The sequence below is a fragment of the Hyaena hyaena genome, unplaced genomic scaffold, assembly GCF_003009895.1.
Source record: "Hyaena hyaena isolate Hyena2069 unplaced genomic scaffold, ASM300989v1 scaffold_240, whole genome shotgun sequence".
NCBI lineage: Eukaryota > Metazoa > Chordata > Mammalia > Carnivora > Hyaenidae > Hyaena > Hyaena hyaena.
The window spans coordinates 2,030,263-2,052,988 of NW_024080873.1; the positions used below are offsets into that span (position 1 = coordinate 2,030,263).

General features: G+C 42.5%; 1 protein-coding gene across 1 annotated transcript in view; it reads left to right on the plus strand.

Moving 5' to 3' along the window:
* SAXO1 (stabilizer of axonemal microtubules 1) overlaps positions 1 to 22,726 on the plus strand; it is a 95,243-nt gene that overhangs the window by 60,027 nt on the left and 12,490 nt on the right. The window contains exons 2-3 of the mRNA XM_039244432.1: positions 10,693 to 10,872; positions 20,038 to 20,240. Coding sequence (XP_039100363.1) covers positions 10,693 to 10,872; positions 20,038 to 20,240 — 383 coding nt within the window. The remainder of the gene's footprint in view (positions 1 to 10,692; positions 10,873 to 20,037; positions 20,241 to 22,726) is intronic.

Genomic DNA, 22,726 nt, shown 5'->3' on the forward strand with positions numbered 1-22,726 from the left:
CTTTCTTCTTTTTTTCCTTAAATAGTTTATTGTCAAATTGGTTTACATATAACACCCAGTGCTCATCCCAACAAGTGCCCTTCTCCATGCCCATCACCCTCCTCCCCCTCCTCCCCACCCCCATCTGCCCTCAGTTTGTTCTCAGCATTCAAGAGTCTCTCATGGTTTGCCTCCCTCCCTCTCCCCAACTATTTTTCCCCTTCTTCTCCCCCATGGTCCTCCATTAAGTTCCTCCTAATCCACCTATACGTGCAAACATATGGTATCTGTCCTTCTCTGCCTGACTTATTTCGCTCAGCATAACACCCTCAAGTTCCATCCATGTTGCTACACATGGCCAGATTTCATTGTTTCTCATTGCCATGTAGTATTCCATGGTATAGATAAACCACATCTTCTTGATCCATTCATCTGTTGATGGACACTTAGGCTCTTTCCATGTTTTAGCTATTGTGGAGAGTGCCACTATGAACATTGGGGTACATGAGCCCCTATGCATCAGCACTTCTGTCCCCTTGGGTAAATTCCTAGCAGTGCTACTGCTGGGTCCTAGGGGAGTTCTATTGTTAATTTTTTGAGGAACCTCCATACTGTTTTCCAGAGGGGTTGTACCAGCTTAACATTCCCACCAGCAGTGTAGGAGGGTGTGGCTTTCTTCTTCATAAGTCTTATTTTCTTGATCTTTCCAGGAAATCTTTGCCTTTCCTTAAGTGACAAAGATACTCTCCTGTATGCTCCTCTGAAAGCTATATAATTCTAGATTTCACATCTCAATGTATTATTTAGCTCAAATTTGTGTGTGTGTGTGTGTGTGTGTGTGTGTGTTTTGAGACAGATATTTTAAAACCAATTTCTAGGCTTTGTTTACATGGGAAGCACCACACAATAAGGGCAAACAAATGTGAGTATAGCTTCTGGGTTTCCTTTTAAGCAGTTTGTAATTGTCCTCCTGTGTGAGGTCAAAATGGAAAGAACCTAGTCATATATGATACTTGCCCCTGTTCTTGTATGCTTTCAGCAGTCATGTATTGAGTGCCTATCATGAGCCATGCACCAAGGTAATAGTACCTAAGACCCACGTGCCAGGAAGGCAGAGTTGAGCAGTATGATACAAATGCGTGTGACTGACGTGTTCTGGAGGTTTGGGAAGTTCTCTTGGAAGGAGGGATTTTTGAGCTAAAACCTGAAGGGAGTGAAGTAGAATGAATAGGAGTAGAGTTCTGGGTGGAATATTGCCAGGACCTCAGCGGGGAAAAGGAGACCTATAGCTCAGCGTGGTGCCTGCCTTCTCCAGAACACAGAAAGTTCTCTAAGAGCTCTCTAAGAGTCAGAAAGAGAAAGAGCCTTGGCTACTGCCATGTTTCTTTCTCCTCTTCCATGTGTCTCTCTCCAAGGCTCAGTGGGGCCATTGCTAATATCCCTTCCCTATATCTCCTACGGTTGCCTTGACCAATTGTACTTTCTTTAAAAAAACTTTTTAAAAAATGTTTATTTATTTTTGAGAGAGACAGAGACAAGTGTGAGCAGGGGAGGGGCAGAGAGAGAGGGAGACACAGAATCTGAAACAGGCTCCAGGTTCTGAGCTGTCAGCACAGAGGCCAATGCGGGGCTCGAACTCAGGGACCATGAGATCATGACCTGAGCTGAAGTTGGATTCCCAACTGACTGACCCACCCAGGCACCGCCCCCCCCCCGTTTTAAAATCTTTTTTTAAAATGTTTATTAATTTTTGAGAGAAAGTATGAGAGGGGAGGGCCAATTATACTTTCTTGAAGAGGTTTCTCTAATGAATCTAAATACTTTTTCCATAGGAAAAACTCTTCTTCCTTTTGACTGTCAAGGAGAAGGGCCTAAGAAAGCCCATGAGGTACATGTAGCCCTAGACCTATTCTTTGTTGCTCTTGCCAGGCCTTAGTTTTTCCAAGAAGCACTGGTTCTTGCTGCCTTCCCTTCTGTTCACTGAGCCTAGGTGCTCACAACATGCCAGGGCTCCTCTCCTTAGCACCTGCTGTCCCACAGTCCCTCAGCTTCTTGTCTGCCAAGCCAGAGCTCTCCCCAGAGTGCTCAGCACTGCTCCGGAGAGTCCTGACACTGACACGGGACAGCTGGCCCTTGTGGGCCCTCTTCTCAGCCCCCCTACTCCTGAAAGCAAGTCTGCATTCTTCTCTAATTGCCCGCTGAGCACATTCCCAGAGTGCCCTGTGCACACATCGAACCTGTCTTCCAGCTGCCATCCCACCTCATCTGCTTTCCTTCTCTCGGTGCCCTTGTACTTAGGTGGAGGCCATCAGATTGGTGCTGCTGACTCCCTTCTCTCATCTTGTCTCTTGAACCTCATCCATCTCCCCTTCTCAATCAGTCTCTGGCTCCATCATTTTTTCTTTTCTTTTTTCTTTTTTTGCTCATCAGAGAATTCCTATCTGCTCATCTGTTCCCTTACCTACAAAGATGATTGGACTTCTACCCACTACTTCCTGATAATGATCACATGGTTGACAATTCTTGTTTACTCTCTGGGTAATGTCTTGGGCTCTGGTTCAAGTTTTCTTGCCACTTTTGCTACCAGATTATTGAGCATGGTGGCCTCTCTCCCTCCACTTCCTCAGCAGCATCAATACTGTGGTTCCAGACCAGCCACTCTACTAAAGTTGCTTTCTCGTCAACAGAGGAGATGCCTTTTTCTCTGCCCCGAGGCCTTTCGATTTTTCTGTGGCAATTTAACTGTCGAACACTTAAATCTTTTCTTTATTGGACCTTTATGTCACTGAATTTTCTTCTTTTTCCAGTTTCTCCCTCCCCCCCCCCACCCCTTGAAACGTCATTGTCCTGCTTCCTAAATCCTAGTGTTCTTCAAGGTTTTGTCCTTATTTTTAATTACTTTCTCTTCTCAGGGACTTCATTTATACTTTTATGGCTTTCTTTGTCATTCCAAATGTTTTCCAAATGTATCATTCCTACAGGTCACCTTTTTCAGCAGAATTCCCTTTCTTCCTTTCCTTCCCTTTTGTTGACTGGTTGATTCATTCATTCATCACCCATCTCCACTTCTCTAGCTTGGTCTCCTTGACAGACATGGGTGATCAATCAAGATGATCTTTCTCCCTAAACTTTTCTGTGACTCAGAATCTCTTCACTGTACTCCCTCACCCCAACATCAGGCACTGCTAGTTCATCATTTGCATCTGACATATTTGTATCAAACAGTCTTCAGATTGCTTGTTCTCCCTCACATATTTAAAGTTTTGGCCTTGCTTTCTGTCACTCAGTCTGATCCCCTGAGAAATGAGTTGCCACCAAAGAATTCTAGTTGATAATCCCTGCTCCAATCCCTAGTACTGTGGGCCAAATATAAGCTGGAGATACTCCTATTTTTCCCACTGTTCTGAGTTTTTAAAGATCTATATAAAAGAGGTAGGTAGATAGTATGAGTCCTTTTGTCTCAAGATTGGCTTGAAATATATATCTATGCATGTTCAAAAATGGTCTTATTTAGCAGTTACAAAAGCTCTCTCACTTGTCCCTTTGCTTCTCTGGGTATATTTATACACATGAGAGAAGAAATTTTAGTAAAAAATTTAACTTTACAAACCACTGCAGGTAACATGGACTTCAGGAAAAGCACTGGCTTTACTCATCCCCAGAGGCTACTTGGGTTGCTTTTGGTGAGCCATTCATGTTCAGGGAGAAGACCATTCTAGAGACATGGGTTCTCCTCTGAGATGACTCTGTCTCTAGGAATTTAAAGTTTTTGTTATCATAAACACCATGGATTATTTCTTAACTATCACATGAAAAGATGACTTTTATGACTGGAGGTTTGGAGATCCTTGGCAGCTTCCCACCTCCTAGACCAAAAATGCATTTTCTGCTGTTTTCCTCCCTCACACAGCAGCTGTGACAGGTCACAGGCTCCCAACTACTGGGAAAAAAGAAAAATGGGCTGCAAATCCTTTAAGAGTATTAAGTTTGAGTTTTAAATTGGATTGTAACTGGAAGTCAATTACGTGGGAGGTGATATGGGACCTGAGGTGAACGCTGCTGCTGACCAGCTGTGTGACCTTAAGGTAGTAGCTCAGCATATCTTGGTCTCAGTGTACACATCTGCATGATGAAGCTGTAGGGCTGACTGATCTTGTGGTTCCTTTTGGATCCAGCATTCCATATTATTTTTTCCGTGGCTGTTAGTGTTGTTTAATGATTTGCCCTTTTTTAGACAACTTAGATTCTGTGGAAAGGTCAGAGTTTTAAAGAGCATTTGGAATTGTACGTATTTATTGGTTTGTATTAGAATAGTTTTGGGGTGCTTGGGAATGAGGAGCGTATCTTGCCTTGGAAGATTCTGAGTGTAGTGAAGGAGAAAGGGCAGGTCAGACAACTGCCTATGAATTGACTGCCCTTACATTTACCAGGGCAGCCAGGAAACAGAGGTGTTTAGTATAGGCTGGTATCCCCTGAAGGCACATAGTATATGGCCATGATTAGGAGGACAGACTTTGGAATCAGACAGAATATCTGGAGTTTTAGTCCTCATTTAATTACAGTCTGGCTATATGGCCTTAAGTGAAATAACACCTCCTACAGTCTCAGTTTGATGTTTGTAAAATGGGAATAATAGTGTCTTGCTCATAGCATTGCTGTATTAGATGGGATAATATACAAAAGTCTTAGCCCATGGGGTGGATAGTAATTGCTCAATAAACCTATTAATTTCAGATTGCTTGCCTTGAACTGGGCAAGGCATTTTATCTCTAGTATTTGATTTAATCCACATAATCCTACCAAGTAGAAGTTATCTACATATTTGGAAGTAATTGAAGTTCAGAAGAGTAAAGTAACTAATTTCCTTAACATTACACAAGCAGTCCATGACAGAGCTAGAGTTGGAAACCAGTTCTTCCCACCTCCAAAGTCCCTTTCTGCCATGTGTGCTGCCTCCTGGAGTGAAGGAGAGCCTTTTTCATTGCCTATGCCAAACTTGGCTCAGAGGAGTCTGAAAAACCATGGTAGAGGCAAGAGAAGTCACTGATATTTATAGATGCTATTCTTTTTACAAATAGGCTATGATCTAAAAGACTATTAGCAGTTTCTTTCTTTGAGAAGTCCGAAGTCATATGAACTAGCTATTACTCATGCAGCTTTATGATGTCAGGAAAAATTGCCATACTTCTCATCATTATGAATATCATGTTGAAAGCTTTTTGCCATGATGAAGATCTGTGTTCTCAGCCACAGAGAGAGAGAGAATGCACAAGTAGGGAGGGAGAGAGGGAGACACACAGAATCCAAAGCAGGCTCTGGGCTCTGAGCTGTCAGCACAGAGCCTGATGGCAGGGTTCAAACTCACGAACTGTGAGATCATGACCTGAGCTGAAGTCAGATGCTTAACCCACTGAGCCACTCGGGTGCCCTGAGAATTCTTTACCTGAAAGTTTATAAGGAGATGACAGTGCCAGGTAGTGTGGAAGTGTCCTAAAAGCGGTAGGGACACAGAGCCATGTACACTTAGAGAAGAGAGTGAGTCGTAGCGAGTCGTAGCCATCGACAGTGTGGTGGCATTTTCAAGAGCTTCCTGGGGTGGTGATGGTGGCAGGAATGGTGGTTGGGATGGGCCTTGAAGAAAGAGAAGCATTCTGGAAAAGTGGGAGTGGCAGGGGAGAGAGCAGCTCCAGAGAGCATCACAGGTGCCTGAAACTGAAGCGTGGTCCAATGGAGTGGGAAGAATTCGGGAAAACTCAATTTTTCATGTCTTAAGGTCGCTGTTCATGTCACATGGAGGCAGGTCGGAAAACTCCAGGGGGAGACAAGTAGAATATGAGTCAAGGAAAATATTTCTGGGTATTTCTGTCTTTCTTCTGCTTCAAATCCAGCATCGAAGGGCTGGTGGTTCTTTTATCTGTTCCTTCAGATTCTAGATTGTGTTTTCCAAATAAGGAAGCAACTACCGCATGTGGCTCCTGAGCCCTTGAAATGTGGTATTCCTAATGGAGATGTGCTGTGAATATAAAACCCATATTGCATTTTAAAGATGTAGTATGAAAGTAAAATATCTCAAATTTTTATATTGATTGTATGTTGAAATTATATTGAATACATTGGATTAAATAAAATATTTAAAATTAACTTTACCTATTTTTACCATTTTTTAAAAGTTTTTCCAAGTTTATTATTTTGAGAGAAACAGAGACAGCATGAGTGGGGGAGGGGCAGAGAGAGAGGATGAGAGAGAGAATCCCAAGCAGGCTCTGCACTGTCAGCACAGAGCCCAATGCGGGGCTCAAACTCACAAAATTGTGAGATAATGACCTGAGCTGAAACTGAGAGTCAGACACTGAGCCGACTGAGCCACCCAGGTGCCCCTCTTTTTACCATTTTAATGTGGACACTAGAACATTTAAAATGATATATGTGGCTCCCATGCACGTCTTGCATTCTATCTCTTTCAGATGGTGCTATGCTAGAGGTACTTGTCATATCTTTAAAGTTCTTTCATCCATTCTAGGGCTCCTGGAGACTTAGCTGTCAGGAAATTAACCTGGTCATTCAGATGCAAAAGAAAATTATGTTCTGTCCATGGCTAGACTGTGTACATTGATTTCTGAGCTTCTGATTTTTTCATTAGCATTGTGAGGACATTGGCTCAGGTATTCTCCATGGCCATTTAAAATATTTAATTAAAAAAATTTTATAACTTTTTAAAAAGTTTGAGAGAGAGAATGAATAGGGAAGGGGGTTGGAGAGAGGGAGAGAGAGGATCCCAACTAGGCTCTATACTGTCAGCACAGAGTCCAATGTGGGGCTCAAACTCCCGAATCTTGAGATCATGACCTGAGCTGAAAACAAGAATCAGATGCTTAACCAACTGAGCCGCTCAAGAGCTATCTGATTTTTAAAATTCCATGGTTCTAGCTTGGAGTCAGTGTTCAGAATGAACTATTATTAACCTTTTCTGTGGTCTGTTGAACTGTTCTGTTCTACTACTTCCTTTACCAAATAACAGAAAAAGTCAGGGTTATTTCCCTTTCCCTGTGGTCCTTTAGTAAATTCTGGAGTGGAAAGATTTTAGAGAGTTCTAATAAAGACTTCCTCCTTCCCCTTTGCCCTCTCTGCCTAGTGGCCCATCTAGGCCCATTTGAGCATGTGATCCTGAGCAAGGTAGCCAGAATACAAGTATCAGACAGTTTAAAGAGGTAGCCTTTGGTTCATGACTGTCAGGCCTACTTGAAAATACCCCAGCCATGGTGATTGCATGCACTTTCATTAATCATTGACTAGGTCCACTAAAAATGAAGGATTCAAGTGTTTTCCCTTTTAGGAAAGGGGTGGGCAGACCAATGAGAGGCTATGGTGCTTGGTGACTCAAGAGGGATGCTCAGGGTTTTGGGTTATGGGTAAGGAAAGGAGCAGACTCAGGCAATGAAACACTTTTTTTTTTTTTTTTTTTTTTTTGAGAGAGAGTGTGCACATGTTGAGCATAAGTGGGGAGGGGCAGAGGGAAAGAGAGAATCCAAAGTAGGCTCCATGCTCAACCAAGCCTGCTGTGGGGCTGGATCTCATGACCATGAGATCATGATCTGAGCTGAAATCAAGAATAGGTTGCTTAACCTGCTGAGTCACCCAAAAGAACATTTACTTTCAGATAAGAGTTTCTTAATACTTCAAAGTGAGACAGATTTTAGTTAGCTAGCAGCAAGTCCAATAAAACATGACTCCCTCCCCATAGATAGATACAATTCCATTTAAAGGAACATCAGGGTCTGGGTAGAAGCTTGTTGCTGTACTAAACTTCCCTCTCATGATACCAGTCACAATGTAGTATTTTAGCATTAAATTTATTTTCTTTAGGAATAAGTCTACTTTTTTAAAAAAAAAAGTAAAGTAACATTATGGAAAGGGGGGTTATATAACGACAAAGTTTTACTAGTTTAAAAACAAGGGCACTGGAGAGGGAAAATATTGCTATGCTCGTATGGAGAGGGAAAATATTGCTATGCTCGTAGAGTTGATTTTATTGCAAATGCCTGAATCTAAGTTGTTCTTAATAAAATCTTGACTTTTCTCTCAAAGAGTGTGGGTGAATAAAATATATTTGCAGAGAGACATTTTTGGTAGCCAGCAGTTCTTGGTTTTTGATTTGAGGTTTGTAGGAATCCTTAAATGATCGGGTATTAATTGGGCTCAGAATGAAAGCTCAGATAATTGGACAGATTGTGAACACACAAACAGTAATAATATCTAATGTTTACATATTATGGGGTATGGTTATTTTGTTTACTATGCAAACACAACAATTATCTCTTGGGTGGATGGAAGATTAAAGCACTCATCAACTTATGTACCATGATTAGGGCATATTTTATTAAATATATAAAATGTTAAATACATAATCATCTTTGAGTGCAAAATGTCAACACTGTGCATTTTGAAAAAGGAAACCTAAACTTTTATTGCACATATTTAATACTGCAATTAAGACATTCATACAATAAGGACAGCATATTTATGAAAGATTTCCTTATAGGTAATTAGGAGAATCTAAAATATTTACCATGAACCAGTAGTACTTCTGTAATAACAAACAAAAAGTGGGGCACCTGGCTGGCTCAGTCAGTGGAAGTTGCACCTCTTGACCTTGGAGTTGTGAGTTTGAGCCCCATGTTGGGTGTAAAGATTACTTTAAAATCGTAAAGATAAAATGTGGCAAGTTTATGCCCTCTTAAGGCTTTTCCGATATACAAACCTACAAATGTGAAGAAGGCAAACAGGGGATCTCTTTAAAGGTACTTGTTAATATGCAGTTCTAGCCATCTGAACCATACAGGTATTGATTATTTTCTCTAGAACTTGGGAGTTTGAAGAGAAGAACGTAATAACAACAGTGGTGGCAGCCACATTTATGTAAAGGGTTGAACTTACTAACAACAGGAATAGCATGCTAATTGTTGCCTGGAAAACAGCTTTAATTAGAACAGTGATGAATTCTCTGTATGTCAGTTTCTCTCTTTCTCTCCCTCTTACAAATTTTTTCAATGTTTACTTTTTTTTGAAGGAGAGAGAGGCAGAGCATGAAAGGGGAAGAGCAGAGAGACAGGGAAACACAGAATCTGAAGCAGGTTCCAGGCTGAGCTGTCAGCACAAAGCCTGACATGGGGCTCGATTCACAAACTGTGAGATCATGACCTAAGATGAAGTTAGATGCTTAACCAACTAAGCCACCCAGGTGCCCCCCTCAGACCCCTTAAAATTTTTTTAATGTTTTATTTTTTGTTTCGAGAAGTCTGTGTATTTTAGTTTCTCTATTTAAAATCAGTGTAAAAATTTTTTTAAAATATGCTATTCCTTGATATAACAAAGTTGGAAATCACCAACAGTTTTGTTGATGTGCTGTTGCCTGAAGATGAGAGGTGCCCCAACTGGTTTGTAAGAATCGTATATGGGCATATGAATAATTGATATACTACTTAGGTTTTGAAAGCTCAAAGAGCTGCTCTCTGTCTAGCAGTAAGTAGAATAATAGGGTTCATGTATTACCATGCATGTAAGATGGGAAAACTCACTGTCAACCATTTATTGACAGTCTACTGTGTCCCAGGCAGGCTGAGGGGCTATAGCAGTGAACAAGATAAAAAAGGTACTAAGCTTGGTAGATGAGACCAATAATGAACAAACTCACCAACAAACCAGCTGATGACAGATAGCAATACATGATGGGAAATCCATACACCAGAATGAGAGAGAGAACCTTATGCAAGGGGAGGGCTGCTGCTGGGCATATGAAAGGTAGAAGATAACCAGTGGAAGTCTTTCTATGGAAGCAAGAGTTAAAGTGAGAGCTAAAAGAAGAAATGAGCCAGACTTTCAATGTGAAACAGGTTCACACAGTCAGTGGTGTGTAGTGTACTTGGAACGGAGGTGGTTTTGCTCTGTGTGATGCCACTTGTATGGAAAGGTGGTAATCTGAATTGATCCAGGAACCAGCCTGTTGGAAAGCTCTGGTTTGGAGCAAACTGTCTGGTCAGGTCTTGAGCCCCAACTGCTGGGTGATTGGGAGGCCCAGGGAGATCTGGGGGGGGGGTGCACCTTGGAGGAGCACTCAAAGGTCTCAGGGCCACAATGATTTACCTACCATGGTATGGAAGTATTTCATATTTGTTTTATTTTTTAACTTTATTTATTTTTGAGAGAGCGAGAGCAAGAGAGCACAAGCAGGGGAGGGGCAGAGAGAGAGAGAGAGAGAGAGAGAGAGAGAGAGGGGAGACAGGAGACTGAGAATTCCAAGCAGGCTCTGTGCTATTAGTGCAGAGCCTGATGTGGGGCTCAAACTCACAAACCATGAGACTGTGACCTGAGCTGAAATCCAGATCTTAACTGACTGAGGTACCCAGGAGCCCCGGAAATATTTCATATCTAAACAAGCAGCAGGACGTCTATAGTAGCTGAACATCAGTCATGCTTGTGTGTAATTTATGATTTTAAGGGGTTTTGATGATTAACCAATTGTAGTTATACATCATTAAAAAAATTCTGGCCACTTGATAGTTTAGGAGAGAAAAGGAAAGGTTGAGTTCCTGTTTTCAGTGCTGGCAGTCTTGATTTACAAGGCTGGGATCCCATTTTGAGAAGGTAGCATTGTTAACTTGTGTATGTATTCTTTCCAAGAAGGGAAAAGACCTAACTTTATGTCTTTTTTTATAGGCGGCATCACTGTCCACATCTCCCTACCAAGATTTATGAAAAAATAGAGAAACCATGTCTTCTGTCCGAATACACCGAGAACTACCCTCCCCATCACTCTTACCTGCCCAGAGAATCCTTCAAGCCCAAGCTGGAGTACCAGAAAGGGTCTGTGCCCATGGAAGGTTTAACTACGTCAAGGTGAGTGCAAGTAGAATAAATATATGAATGCACACTAATGGAGTAATGTCAGTGCAGATGTACAGTATTAATATGATGTTCAGTATTAGTGCATCAATAAAGCAATGTAATATGTGGTATCAAGGCCTTTAATGTTAACGTGCTATATCTCAGAAATAAAATTCTGCATTTATTAGCCAGCTCAGTTTTTTCCAACCTCTTCTTCCAGAGAAAGAATTGTTACTTGCTGGTGTAGAGGTGAGGAAGGCTAAAATGATCTACATAGCAAAGGGTTGGGGATTAAGTAAAGTATAAAGGGATGAAATGGTGGGCCGTCTGCTTCTGAAAAGAGAGTTTTGGGTTTTGGTGCCAAAGCTCCAGGACAGCTCGGGCAGTGTGGTGACAGTGGTAGTAGTGAAAAAACTTGATGGTACAGAGGGAGCTCTTTGGAAATTATGTTGTAGACTTTGAATTGAGGTTCCCTTGAATGTTCTTCAAGAATGAACAAAGACTATAGTTGACCCTTAAACAACATAGGTTTGAATTGCATGGGTCCATTTACATGTGGATTTTTTCTGATAAATACAGTACTGTACTGTAAATGTACTTTCTCTTATGATTTTCTTCATAACATTTTGTTTTCTCTAGCTTACTTATTTTTTTATTAAAAATTTTTAATGTTTATTTTTGAGAGTGAGAGACAGACTGCGAGTGGAGGAGGGGCAGAGAGACTGGAAGACATAGAATATGAAGTAAGCTCTGGGCTTTGAGCTGTCAGCATGGAGCCCAATGTGGGGCTTGAACCCACCAACTCTGAGATCATGATCTGAGTCAAAGTCAGAGGCTTAATTGATTGAGCCACCTGATTGAATAAGCCAGGTGCCGCTCTAGCTTATTTTATTATAAGAATGTAGTATATAATACATATCGTATATAAAATACGTTAATTGACTGTTATTGGTAAGGCTTCTGGTCAACAGTAAGCTATGAACGGTTTGTTTTGGGGAACCAAAAGTTATATGTGGATTTTTGACTGCATAGGAGGTCAGCATCCCTTACCTCTGCATTGTTCAAAGGTCAGTGGTATTTCCTTTTAAATTGCTCTTGACTTCCAAACTCACATTATTTAGAGAATCCAGTTTAGAGACTGAAACACCTGGCTCACAGTGTATTATGGTTGCAGAAGTATCTATATTGAGAGGGTGGGGAAACTGATCAATTTCAGGTCTGTTCTACATGTTGTCAGACTAGCTAGAATCTGCCACTGACAACTTGGTTGTCAACTTGGATCTCTGGGTGGTGACCTGTGATTGGTGACCCAGTGGAGTAGAAACATCTTTGAGTGCAGTTGGGCAGTGTCCCAAATGTGTAGTTAGTCCCCAAATGAGACTTGACAGAGGGATGCCTTCTCTGTCCCTACATTCCTCTTCCCTACAGGGCAGGATTGCTGGGAGGTGGAGATCATAGAGTATGTAAATTTTTCCAGCACAGCGCCTGCACATTACAGGACGCAAGACCTGGTAAATCTTCTTCCTATTGCTCCCCCGTTGCTCATAATTTTGTGCTTTCCTAGTAAAGGTCCCAGATGACCCAGTTGAAGCAGAACGGCTCTAAGTCATTCTGCCTCCAGGTTTTCCCCACAATAGGCCTGGAAACATCCTCTTTTGAGATTGTAGGGTAGAGGCATGAAGTATTCCTACAAAAAGCTGCTATGCTCTAGATCCAAAGGAAGTCCATGTGTGGGTTATGGGGCAGAAAGACCCATAAAGAGAAATGAAGCCAAAAGATTCCTGAGTATGGTGGCAAGTAGTAGACAGGGGCAACCTGAGGTGGGAAGGAGTTGAGGGTCTCATCTGATGTATGGCTTGAATCAGATCACTTTTATGCTAGACAGATATCTTCATATGACTTGGTTTAAGCACAGTGTTTGAGTACTAAAAATATTACATTTTATGCAACCTGTTTTTCCAATCTGTGGCTTATAAAACAATATGAGTTTGGGATTTATTTTACCAAGAAAACAGCGGTCTTAGAATTCTAAGAATCTAAAGACCACAACAAGAGATGTGGACCATTCCCAAGCCCTGCTTTTCCTTTTAAGAAATCATGGTCATTGCTGATGAAAAGTCCTAGGTATAAAAGACCTGAAATGGGTAGGAAAAGATGAGAGTAGCATTGAGGAATGGCTTGCAAATATGACATTCAGGCTCTAGATGCTGGTCTCCTCTCTTCATACCCAATTTTCAGGAAATCAAGAGCAATGTGTGAAATGGAAAGTACAGGACAGCTTCAGATGTTGTTAGAGATTTTTTTTTTTTCTGTCCCAGAAATACAGAAGAGGAAGCTTTGAAGGCTGGATGTTGAAGCTTGCTCTTTATTTGTTGCCCAGAAGCTTAGGAGGTTGAGGACAAATCCTCATCTGGAGCAGGAGTCCTGCCCCATCACCTAGCAGTGAGGTCCCCAGATGGAGCCCACATGCCTTCCTGCCTTCCCGATGGTGCTTTGTTACAGCAAAAACCTCCCCTGTGACCTGTCCTAAGTTTTCCTTGCTGTGTGTCACCTAAAGCCATAAATAACATATAACCCAGAAAGTCCCTCTGTCCCTGCTAGAATGAGAGTATTAGTATCACTCATGTCAAAATGTGACCAAAATGGAGGACTGCAGATACCGAAAGAATTTCTGAAACAAGTTGTTAATGAATGTAACGGCCTTAAAAAGAAAAGGTAGCAGGATCAAGGTTACTCGTGAGAAGGAAAAAGCAGAAATGCTTCTCTCCTCTCCTTTATTTCCTTCCCCATAGAGAGAGAACCAAGGGGGAAAACTAGCAGAGAGCATCTCTTCCCTTGCCCATACCTCCCACTTCATCATATCTCAGCCCTGTGCCTGCCACACTGGGCATTAGTTTTCATAGAGTGAGAATAAAACTATGTCCCTATCAGGATGCATTTTTTAAAAAGTTCTAATAAGCTTTTAAATAAAATCAATTATCACAAATCAAGATTTTGACCAACCACGTTTTCTGAACTATATAAACTCAGCAGAGGCTCTGGTCAGTATGCTTGTATATACAGCAGAACTTTCCATATGAGGAAATGCAGAGAAGTCATCATCTGAATGCTCTCCCAGAGGCTTCTGGGAGAAAGGGTGGGTCAGCCCTGTGTTTGCACATGCCTGTATATGCATGGACTGTCACTTCTCTACCCTTAGAATTCTTATTACTGAACATCCACCTACTTCGCTATATAAAGTCTTATCCAACTTAGTGTCTGAGATTGGACATGGGGCTGCCACCTGCTGAATGAAAAGTCATGCGGCTCAGGGCTTGGCTGGGTTTGGTGATTAAGCCCAGACACAAAAAACACCTGGTTTCTGGAAAGGTTATCATCCCAGCATGAGACATGATTACAGCTGCACACAATGCTTACTGACTGTAAATCTTCGGGATTTACAGCAGGTGCCATAAGAGGAATGCTCATGATTTTCAGCCCTTCTTAGTATGAAGCAGTATTTGCAGCCCTTGGTGATTCTCTTCTATAGGATCTGCCTTTAGTTTGGATAGACTGGAGATCAATTTATGAAGAAGAGGTTTGCACTTCAAGCCTCATTTCCTTTTAGGCACGTCACCATGTAAAAACACTTGGGCCCCATTTTGGGACATTGTTGTGTTAGCCAAGGCAGATCCCTAAAGATGGCAAAGTGGATAACCTGAGAAGAAAGAAGTAAGTCTTCAAGATGGTGTTACATCTTTATTCTAAGGGGAGTGGGACCATGGGGAGAGTGAGCTGGAGGCATAGGAGGGAAGATGAAATGGGGTTCTGACTTGATGGGTTTGGCTTAAGGGCAAAGTGCTGGGAGCTGGCAGTGTGGATTTCTTCATTTATTGACAAGACTCTTGATTAAACTGAGTAGAGTTAGGAGGGAAAGAGCTCAAATAGAAAAGGCATTTGGAATCCTCTCTAAATGTCAGGAAGAAAGTGGGAAAGACGGTAGTGAGCCAAAGTCTTTCCCTACTCATTGGAATTTACACATTCTCTGTTCAAATACGTACTTCTCTTATACCCCTGGGGATATACTTACTATCCCCTGCAGTTTGGGCCCAAGAATTAATGAAGAAATGCAGAAATAGGGCTCAGCACTAGACTTGCCTCGGCAATTTCAGAGCCTTTGATGTTATGTATCTTTGATTAAATTTGGAAACATGTTGACCATTATTTCCTCAAGTACCTTTTCTGTCTCTGAAGCTCTGCTCATTTCTTTCTGCCAATATTTTTTTTGCTCTGTTTTTCAATTTGGATAGTTTCTATTCATCTGTCTTCAAGTTCATGGAGTCTTTTCTCCAGCTCCATTCTGATATTAAGCCCGTCCAGTGACTGTCTTATTACAGATGCTGGATATTTCAGTTTTTAGAAGTTGCATGTGGTTATTTTTACATAGTTTGTTTCTCCTAAGAATTTCCTACCTTCTAATTTATTACAACCTTATTTTCCTTTTTTATAATTCAGCATAGTTAGAATAGCTACTTTAAAATCTTTGTTTGCTAATTCTAATATCTGGGTCTGCTTGAAGCTGGTTTTCATGATTTTTTTTTTTTTTTTCTCCTGGGAATGGGTCACATTTTCCCTGTATGTATGTCAGTGATTTTGGATTGATCCTGTACAAAGTTACATTGTAAACACTCTGGATTTTTTAATAGTCCTCCAAAGAGCTTATTTTATTAATATTACTTTTTTTAAAAGGCAGATAGGAGGTGAGGTGATTTGATTCAAAATGCAACTCTGTGTTTTGGGTGACAGCTCCAATCTCAGTTCTTCAGTCCAGGTCTTTATCTTTAGCATGGTTGTTTCAAGTCTGCCTCATGCATGTAAGGTCAACAGGAGACCTGGGTCCAGTTTATGTAGAGAAACTAGAGCTTCCTGTCTTGGGTTTTTCTCCTTTCCAGGATTTCTTCCTTACTTTCCAGCACCTGTGATTGCCTTAAACTTGGCCCTCTGGTTCTTCTGTCAAAGGTGGGAGGTTTTCTGTTCACATTTTGGCTGCATGGCTTGGCACAGACTGGAGCCTGCTTTCAGACTGCAAGCTCTGGGAAACACAAACAAAAAACCCACCAGAAAATGGAAACTTACACAGAGGCTCATGCAGTACCAGTCCCTTCTTCTACCTGTTGGCTTTGCTCCAGAATCTGTCTATTTTGTGCTCTGTAGCACTCATAGGTGGTTGTACTTCATATTTTTGTGTAGAGATGATATGGAGTGGTGACAGACATTAGCTTCAGCTCTAGTGGGCATTGAGGAGATGCGAGAGTAGGGCGGGAGACAGAGACTGTGTAACTTGAATCCTGGAGGCAGGTTCTTAGAATCCTGTTTGTCACAGCACAGACAAGGAGGGCTTGGCGCGTCCTTATCAGGATCAGGGGCATGAATCAAGCCCTGTGAATCAGCCTTAGGATCTTTCTCAGTGTACTGGGCTGGGCTCCTAGCCTGCCTGTGATGACATAATGGTTTCCTTAGTGGTTCCTTTTAACCCTGGGAAATGTTAGAATTACACATGGAAGGTATGAAATAAAATCAACTGACAAAGAGCCAAGCCCTGTAGAGCAGGGGATTGAGAGAGAGAGAGGACAGATCATGAGGAGGAGAATCACAGAAGTCAAGGGAGAGAGTGTTAAAACGATGAGTGAGAGTATGGATGCTGTTAGGGTGGTTCAGGAGGATAATGGCCTAAAGAGCAGTGACTGGATTTGGAATCCTGGCCTGGGCTAGAGCGAAGGGTTATCAGAACCAGATTAGATGGGAGTGTGAGTGGGAGCTGAGGAAGGCAAGTCTGTATGTAGACAACTCTTTCTGGAAGAAAGAGGGGAGGGGAGTGGAGTCCAGTGAAGGTTGTCCTGTCACTTTATTTTTTTCCTTTAAAGTTGGGAAAAACTGAAGAATGATTACCAAGAAAAGGAGCGAATACGGAGGAAAAGGCTAAAACACAGATTAGTATACAGACAGGTCCCTGGTGGCTCAGTCAGTTAAGTGTCTGACTCTTGATCTCAGAGTTGTGAGTTCAAGCCCAATGTTGGGCCCCACGCTGGGTGTGAAGGCTACTTTAAAAAAAAAAAAAGCTTCCTGAGAAAAAGGAAGGGATTTAGGATAAGGATGAAGAGACTGGCTTTGGACAAGAGGAGCAAATCTTTTTAAAATGGATTCCATTTAGTTTATTGATTAATTGGATAAAATAACAAGTACTGCAGTTTTCGGAGATAAACATCAGTAGGTTAAAAAAAAAAGTATTACACGGCCTCTTTATCACAGTGAAAATCTTCATTTCCTACTTTTAGGCTCAGGACCTTAGTTGGTTGGTATGTTATTTCTTCTTCCCTTTTGTCAGACTCCGGTCAAACATCTTTCTTTAGCTTTGCCTAAGGATCAGAGGTCAAGTTATTATGACTTTCCCAGCAGGGCCACTTTAACCTTTGCTTAACTTTAAGGTTTAACTCTTGGCTTTCCATAGTATATAACTTTTATGGCTCTACACCTAAAAGAGACTTAATCTTTGACCAATTTACTTCATTCATAGTCACAAAGGGCACAGGGACTAGGTAGGGAATGTAACACAGGAAGAAAGGGGAGGGTGTTTTTAAGAAGAAAAAAAGGTACTAAATTTGAGCAATTTCTGGGAAGAATAAAATACTTTTCTCTTCCACGACCTTAAAGATTGTAAGATTATGTGAGATTGGGGACATGCAGTTATGTTGTGGTTAATAGTAGATTTCAATGAATGTTCTCAACATAAAATCATAAAGGGGAAACACATATATTCTGATCAAATTCATGCTGAGTTCACAGTAAATAGTTTTGGATTGGATATAAATGAATTACACTTTAAACTTAAGACTTTACCACTCTTCAGAAGTCTATCACCCCCTGCCCCAAACTCCTGCAAAGATCATTTGCTTAGTTATAGCTCATCAGGAAATACAGCCATAGGTGTACTCTCACAAAGAAACTTGAATTTTATACCAGAGAAGGAGACTCAGTTAACAGTTTCATTCCTTAGACATGCTGAGCAAGGACTTCACTGTATTGGCTCTTGTCTTTGAGTAACCACCTTCAGGATGACCCATAAGCTGGAGAGTTTGGTTGGTATTTATCTGCTCTTTTCCTGTGGAAACAGCAGGAAATAAAGGCACTAAGCACGTTTTCATTGGCATTGAGCTTGGCAGCCCTTGAAGAAAGGTTCTCACAGCCTCTCTGAGCAGAAGGTTGGTTCCCTTGCTAGAATAATGGCAGAAGAGGATGTCTCTGCATGAAGGGCCCCAGAGCATGGCAGGCCTGTTACTAGAAAACACTCCTGGCTGCTTTGGGGTTGGAAGTGCTCCATGGAGTAGCTTGGGCATTCAGCTCTGTTCCTTTTTGCTTGCCCTGAGTATCTTTTGCTACTCCTTGGAAATGAAGAGGGCAGAACCCTTGGGGTGCTGTCCACAAACATGGGTTTATGTGGCGATATGTGATCTCAGGCTGCCTCCACCCCTTTTTGAAGTGAGGAGTGCTCACCTCCTGTTGGGAGAACACTTTCTGACTAAAGTCATTCTGTGGCTCTGTGGCCTGGGGCTGCCACCCCTGGTTCCCTGCTGCAGTTGGTTTAGTATTAAACAGACACCAGCATGAGGCACTTGTACAATAAAAAGAGTAGAAATGTGGAACTGACCCTTGGATTCTTGTTTAGCCTGTTCCCTCTGTAAGCCCCAATTTACAGAGTCAGCTTCCAGATGCGTCGGGTCAGTCAGCTTCCTCTTGCTGTTTGCCAACATGGGGCCCTTGGGAAGGGAGCCCAGGCTGAAGACCCTATAACTGCCTCTGAGATATATTTTTAAATCTACTCAGAGGGAGTTACTGGGAGTTCAACTGAAGCATCTCCCATTTCCCCCTTAGAGCCCTAGAGAGACCAATTCTCCTGCTTCCTAATTCCCTCCTCCCATCCCACCAAGCGCTTTCAGGCCCCAATTTGGGGTTATTCACAACCATGTGTATAATTCACACAAGACAGGTTATAGTGGAGCGTGTTACCTTTGTTAGTCAAGCATGGCTCAGTAATGCTGCTCCAGATTTTGGCCGGGAAGTGGGTTTTATTGGTGTTTGGGCCTGATGTTTTCCTGTCCGGAAACCTCCCCCCTTCCCTTGGTGAGGTTGTTTTGGCAAGCGCCGTCGGGGAAAATCTCCCTTCCACTTGTCCAGTTGGATAAATGGGTTCCAAGCAAACACAGGCTGTTGTGTAAATCAGAAGCCCTTGGGGGGAAAATGTTTGCTTAAAAAAGTTTGTATTGAGCAGTGGGGAGTCAAGACTGCCTTAGCACATAGTGCAAACCCAAGCTGAGCCCTAGTTTTGCCAGGATCATTCCTGCTGATGGTACAGTTAGCATCTTGGCATTTTTGTAATTGTGAGATGCTCTGAGAAGAGTGCTTCCTGCTGAATTAAATACCCACCATGCCTTTTCTGTCTTCTTGTTTTCATACTCCCTGAAAGAATGGGAGCACTGAGGGCAGAGAGCTGAGAAATGAAAGATTCTGTGTCTCCACTTATTGCACAGAAGAGGAGGTGATGGTACCTGAACAATAAAAGTTAGCCCCACAGTGGAGAGGGGAGGCACAGAAGAGAGGCCTTTGGAGTGGTTCAGTGTGGTTGGAGTGGAGTGTGGGTTGGGGTGGAGGTAGGAGATGAGGCTGGGGAGGAAGGCAGGGAAAGCTTATATACCATGCTAGAAAGCTGGCTTTATCTGGAAGATTCTTCAACCAGGGAGTAAAATGAACCCATTTTTGTGATCTCATTTCAGGGAGTTTATTCTGGCCACACTATGAGGATTGATGTAGAAATGCTGGGAATGCAGCAGGAAGTCCAGGTGGTAAATTGTCACATGATCCAAGTGAGAAATATTTCACTTGGTCTAATCTAAGGGGGAAAGACAAACCTATGAGGTGGAGGGGAGTTCCACTTGGTGAGTGATTATCTGGCGCTGTAATGGGGTGGGACCAGGATAGCATTTAGGTGTCTGACTTGGGCGAGAAGAGAATGTTGGTGTCTTTTGCAAAAGTGGAAGATAGAGTAGAAGATGACTTCTCAGAAAACGTTTGTAGAATTGGGTTAAAATGAAACCCTTATGAGTGTTCTCCTGGGTCAATGACATGTGCTTATTTTCCTTTTAGGAGAGATTTTGGGCCTCACAAAGTGTTACCAGTGAAGAGCTACCAGCCTAACCAGTTCGTCCCAAGTGAGGAGAACATGGATTTACTCACAACATACAAACAAGATTACAGTCCTTACCCTGTCTGTCGAATGGGCCCCATCAAGCCTCGGGACAGTAAATATCCGTGTGGTGACAAGATGGAGTGTCTGCCTACTTACAAAGGTGGGGGAGTGCTTGAGCGGCAGGTTGGAGAAGGGATAGGCTGAGCCTCTATGCAGGCCAAGAAATGTGTTTTACAGGCACACACCCTTGGTTCAGGGATCAGTCAGACTACGTCTTGTGGGCCAAATCTGGTCCGTAGCTTGTTTTTGTAGAGCTGGAGAGCTAAGAATGGTTTTTAAATTTTTGAATGATTAAAAAAAAATCAAAAGACTATTATTTTGGGAAATGTGAAAATGATATGACATTCAAACGTTGACATTCCTCAGTACATTGTGTTGGAACACAGCTGCACTTGTTTGTTTACAGGTTATCTGTGGCTACTTTTGTACTATAGCAGTGAATTTGAGTACTTGTGATGGAAAATGTATGGGCTGTGAGGCCTGAGACCATTAATATCAGGTCTTTTATAGAAAAGATGTATCACCCCCTGCCTTAGCTTGCTGTTGGAATTCTACATTGAGGAAGTGTTTCAAATGTAAGCTAAGTTAGGTTCCGTGGTTGATTGAGCGACTGATTCATCCATTTAAAAAATTATGGAAACATAACAGCCACACAGAAAAATGTACACATCTTAATTACACAGACCAATGAATTTTTTTAAAAATGTTTTTTATTTATTTCTACGAGAGAGAGAGAGAGAGACAGCGTAAGCAGGGGAGGGTCAGAGAGAGAGGGAGTCACAGACTGAAACAGGCTCCAGGCTCTGAGCTGGCAGCCAGCACAGAGCCCGACGCAGGGCTCGAACCCACGAACCGTGAGATCATGACCTAAGCGAAAGTCGGACGCTTAACTGACTAAGCCACCCAGGTGCCCCAACCAATGAATATTTTTAAATTAAAAAATTATTACAGTGCGAGCAAGGGAAAGGGGGAGAGGGAGAAAGAGAGAATCTTAAGAAGGCTCCATGCTTAGCAAGGGGCTGATGTGGGGCTCCATCCAATGACCCTGGGATCATGACCTGAGCTGAAATCCAGAGCCAGATGCTCAACTGACTGAGCCACCCAGGTGCCCCCAGACCAATGAATTTTGAGTGAACACATCCCTGCAAACAGCACCCAGCTCAAGAAATACAACACTGATCCCATGTAGGATAGAACGATTATTTCGACTTTTTTTTTTTTTTTTTTTTTATTTCTAGGAGAGAGAGAGAGAGACAGCGTGAGCAGGGGAGGGTCAGAGACAGAGGGAGTCACAGACTGAAACAGGCTCCAGGCTCTGAGCTGGCAGTCAGCACAGAGCCCGACGCGGGGCTCAAACCCACGAACTGCGAGATCATGACCTAAGCGAAAGTTGGACGCTTAACCGACTAAGCCACCCAGGCGCCCCTCGACTTTTAACACCATAAATTAGTTTTGCCAGTTTTGTATTTCATATAAATGGGATGGATTCACTCTTTACCAAGCATCTGTTACGTCCCAGATGTGGTATTAGGATCTGCGAAGGAAGCACAGTAACCTGCCTTGACTTAATAGTCCTGTAGGGGAGACAGGATATGGAACAGTAGGTACAGTGAAAGCACTGTGGCCATCACTCTGTGGAACACAAGCCACAGGCTGAGACGAAGGGAACAGAGGCCAGTTTTTAATCCCTAATTCTTCTGCTTATGGTATACACGGTCACATGTCTGCCCTAGGACTATATGTTTAACCCTTTATGCGACATGTTTGTGGATCCCTAAGTGACTGGGATAATAGTTGCTTTAATTTAGCCAAGCCAAACACCTAGGCAAGGGGAGGTGGAGAGGCATGAGGGGATGTAGGGATCCTCCTGAAGTCCTTCCAGGGGCTCTACATCTATCATTCCAAAGACACCACACATGGCTAAGCTTCTCTGCTTCGTCCAAGAACCTGGACTTGTGACATTTAGCCATCTGTAGTATTGTTCCATTCTTTCATTGTCATCTTCTGCAAAGCCATGTTTTGGACACTGTCACACCCTGAAATGGTTCCTCCTTTATGCACTCCAACATCCAGTGCTCCCAGCTTGTTCTCTTAACTACTCCCACCAAGACAGTTTTTGGCCTCATTGGGATCCCCTGTTTATTGGTGCCTCAGTCTCCCTTCTCCCCATCAGCCCTTCCTGTGTCTGTGCCCCCTGTAGCCTATTCTGTGGTATATCACTGCAAGCCCATCTTTTATGCCTTCTCTCTCTGTTGTCCTTCAGTTGCTTCTTTCCAGAAAAGCCCTAGTCCTACCTGCTCCACATCTACACCTAGGCATATATACCTGAGTGTGTCTCCAATCTTGTCCACTTGTATCCATTTTCCATAGAAAGAAACCAGGGAGATCTTTAAAAAATGGAAATGTGAGGGGTGCCTGAGTGGCTTAGTTGGTTGAGCATTTAATTTCAGCTCAGGTCGTGATCTCATGTTGGGTGAGTTCAAGCTCTGCATCAAGCTCCCTGCTGTCAGCACGGAGCCCACTTTGGATCCTCTATCCTTCTCTTTGTCTGCCCCTCTCCCACTACCACTTTCTCTCTCTCTCAAA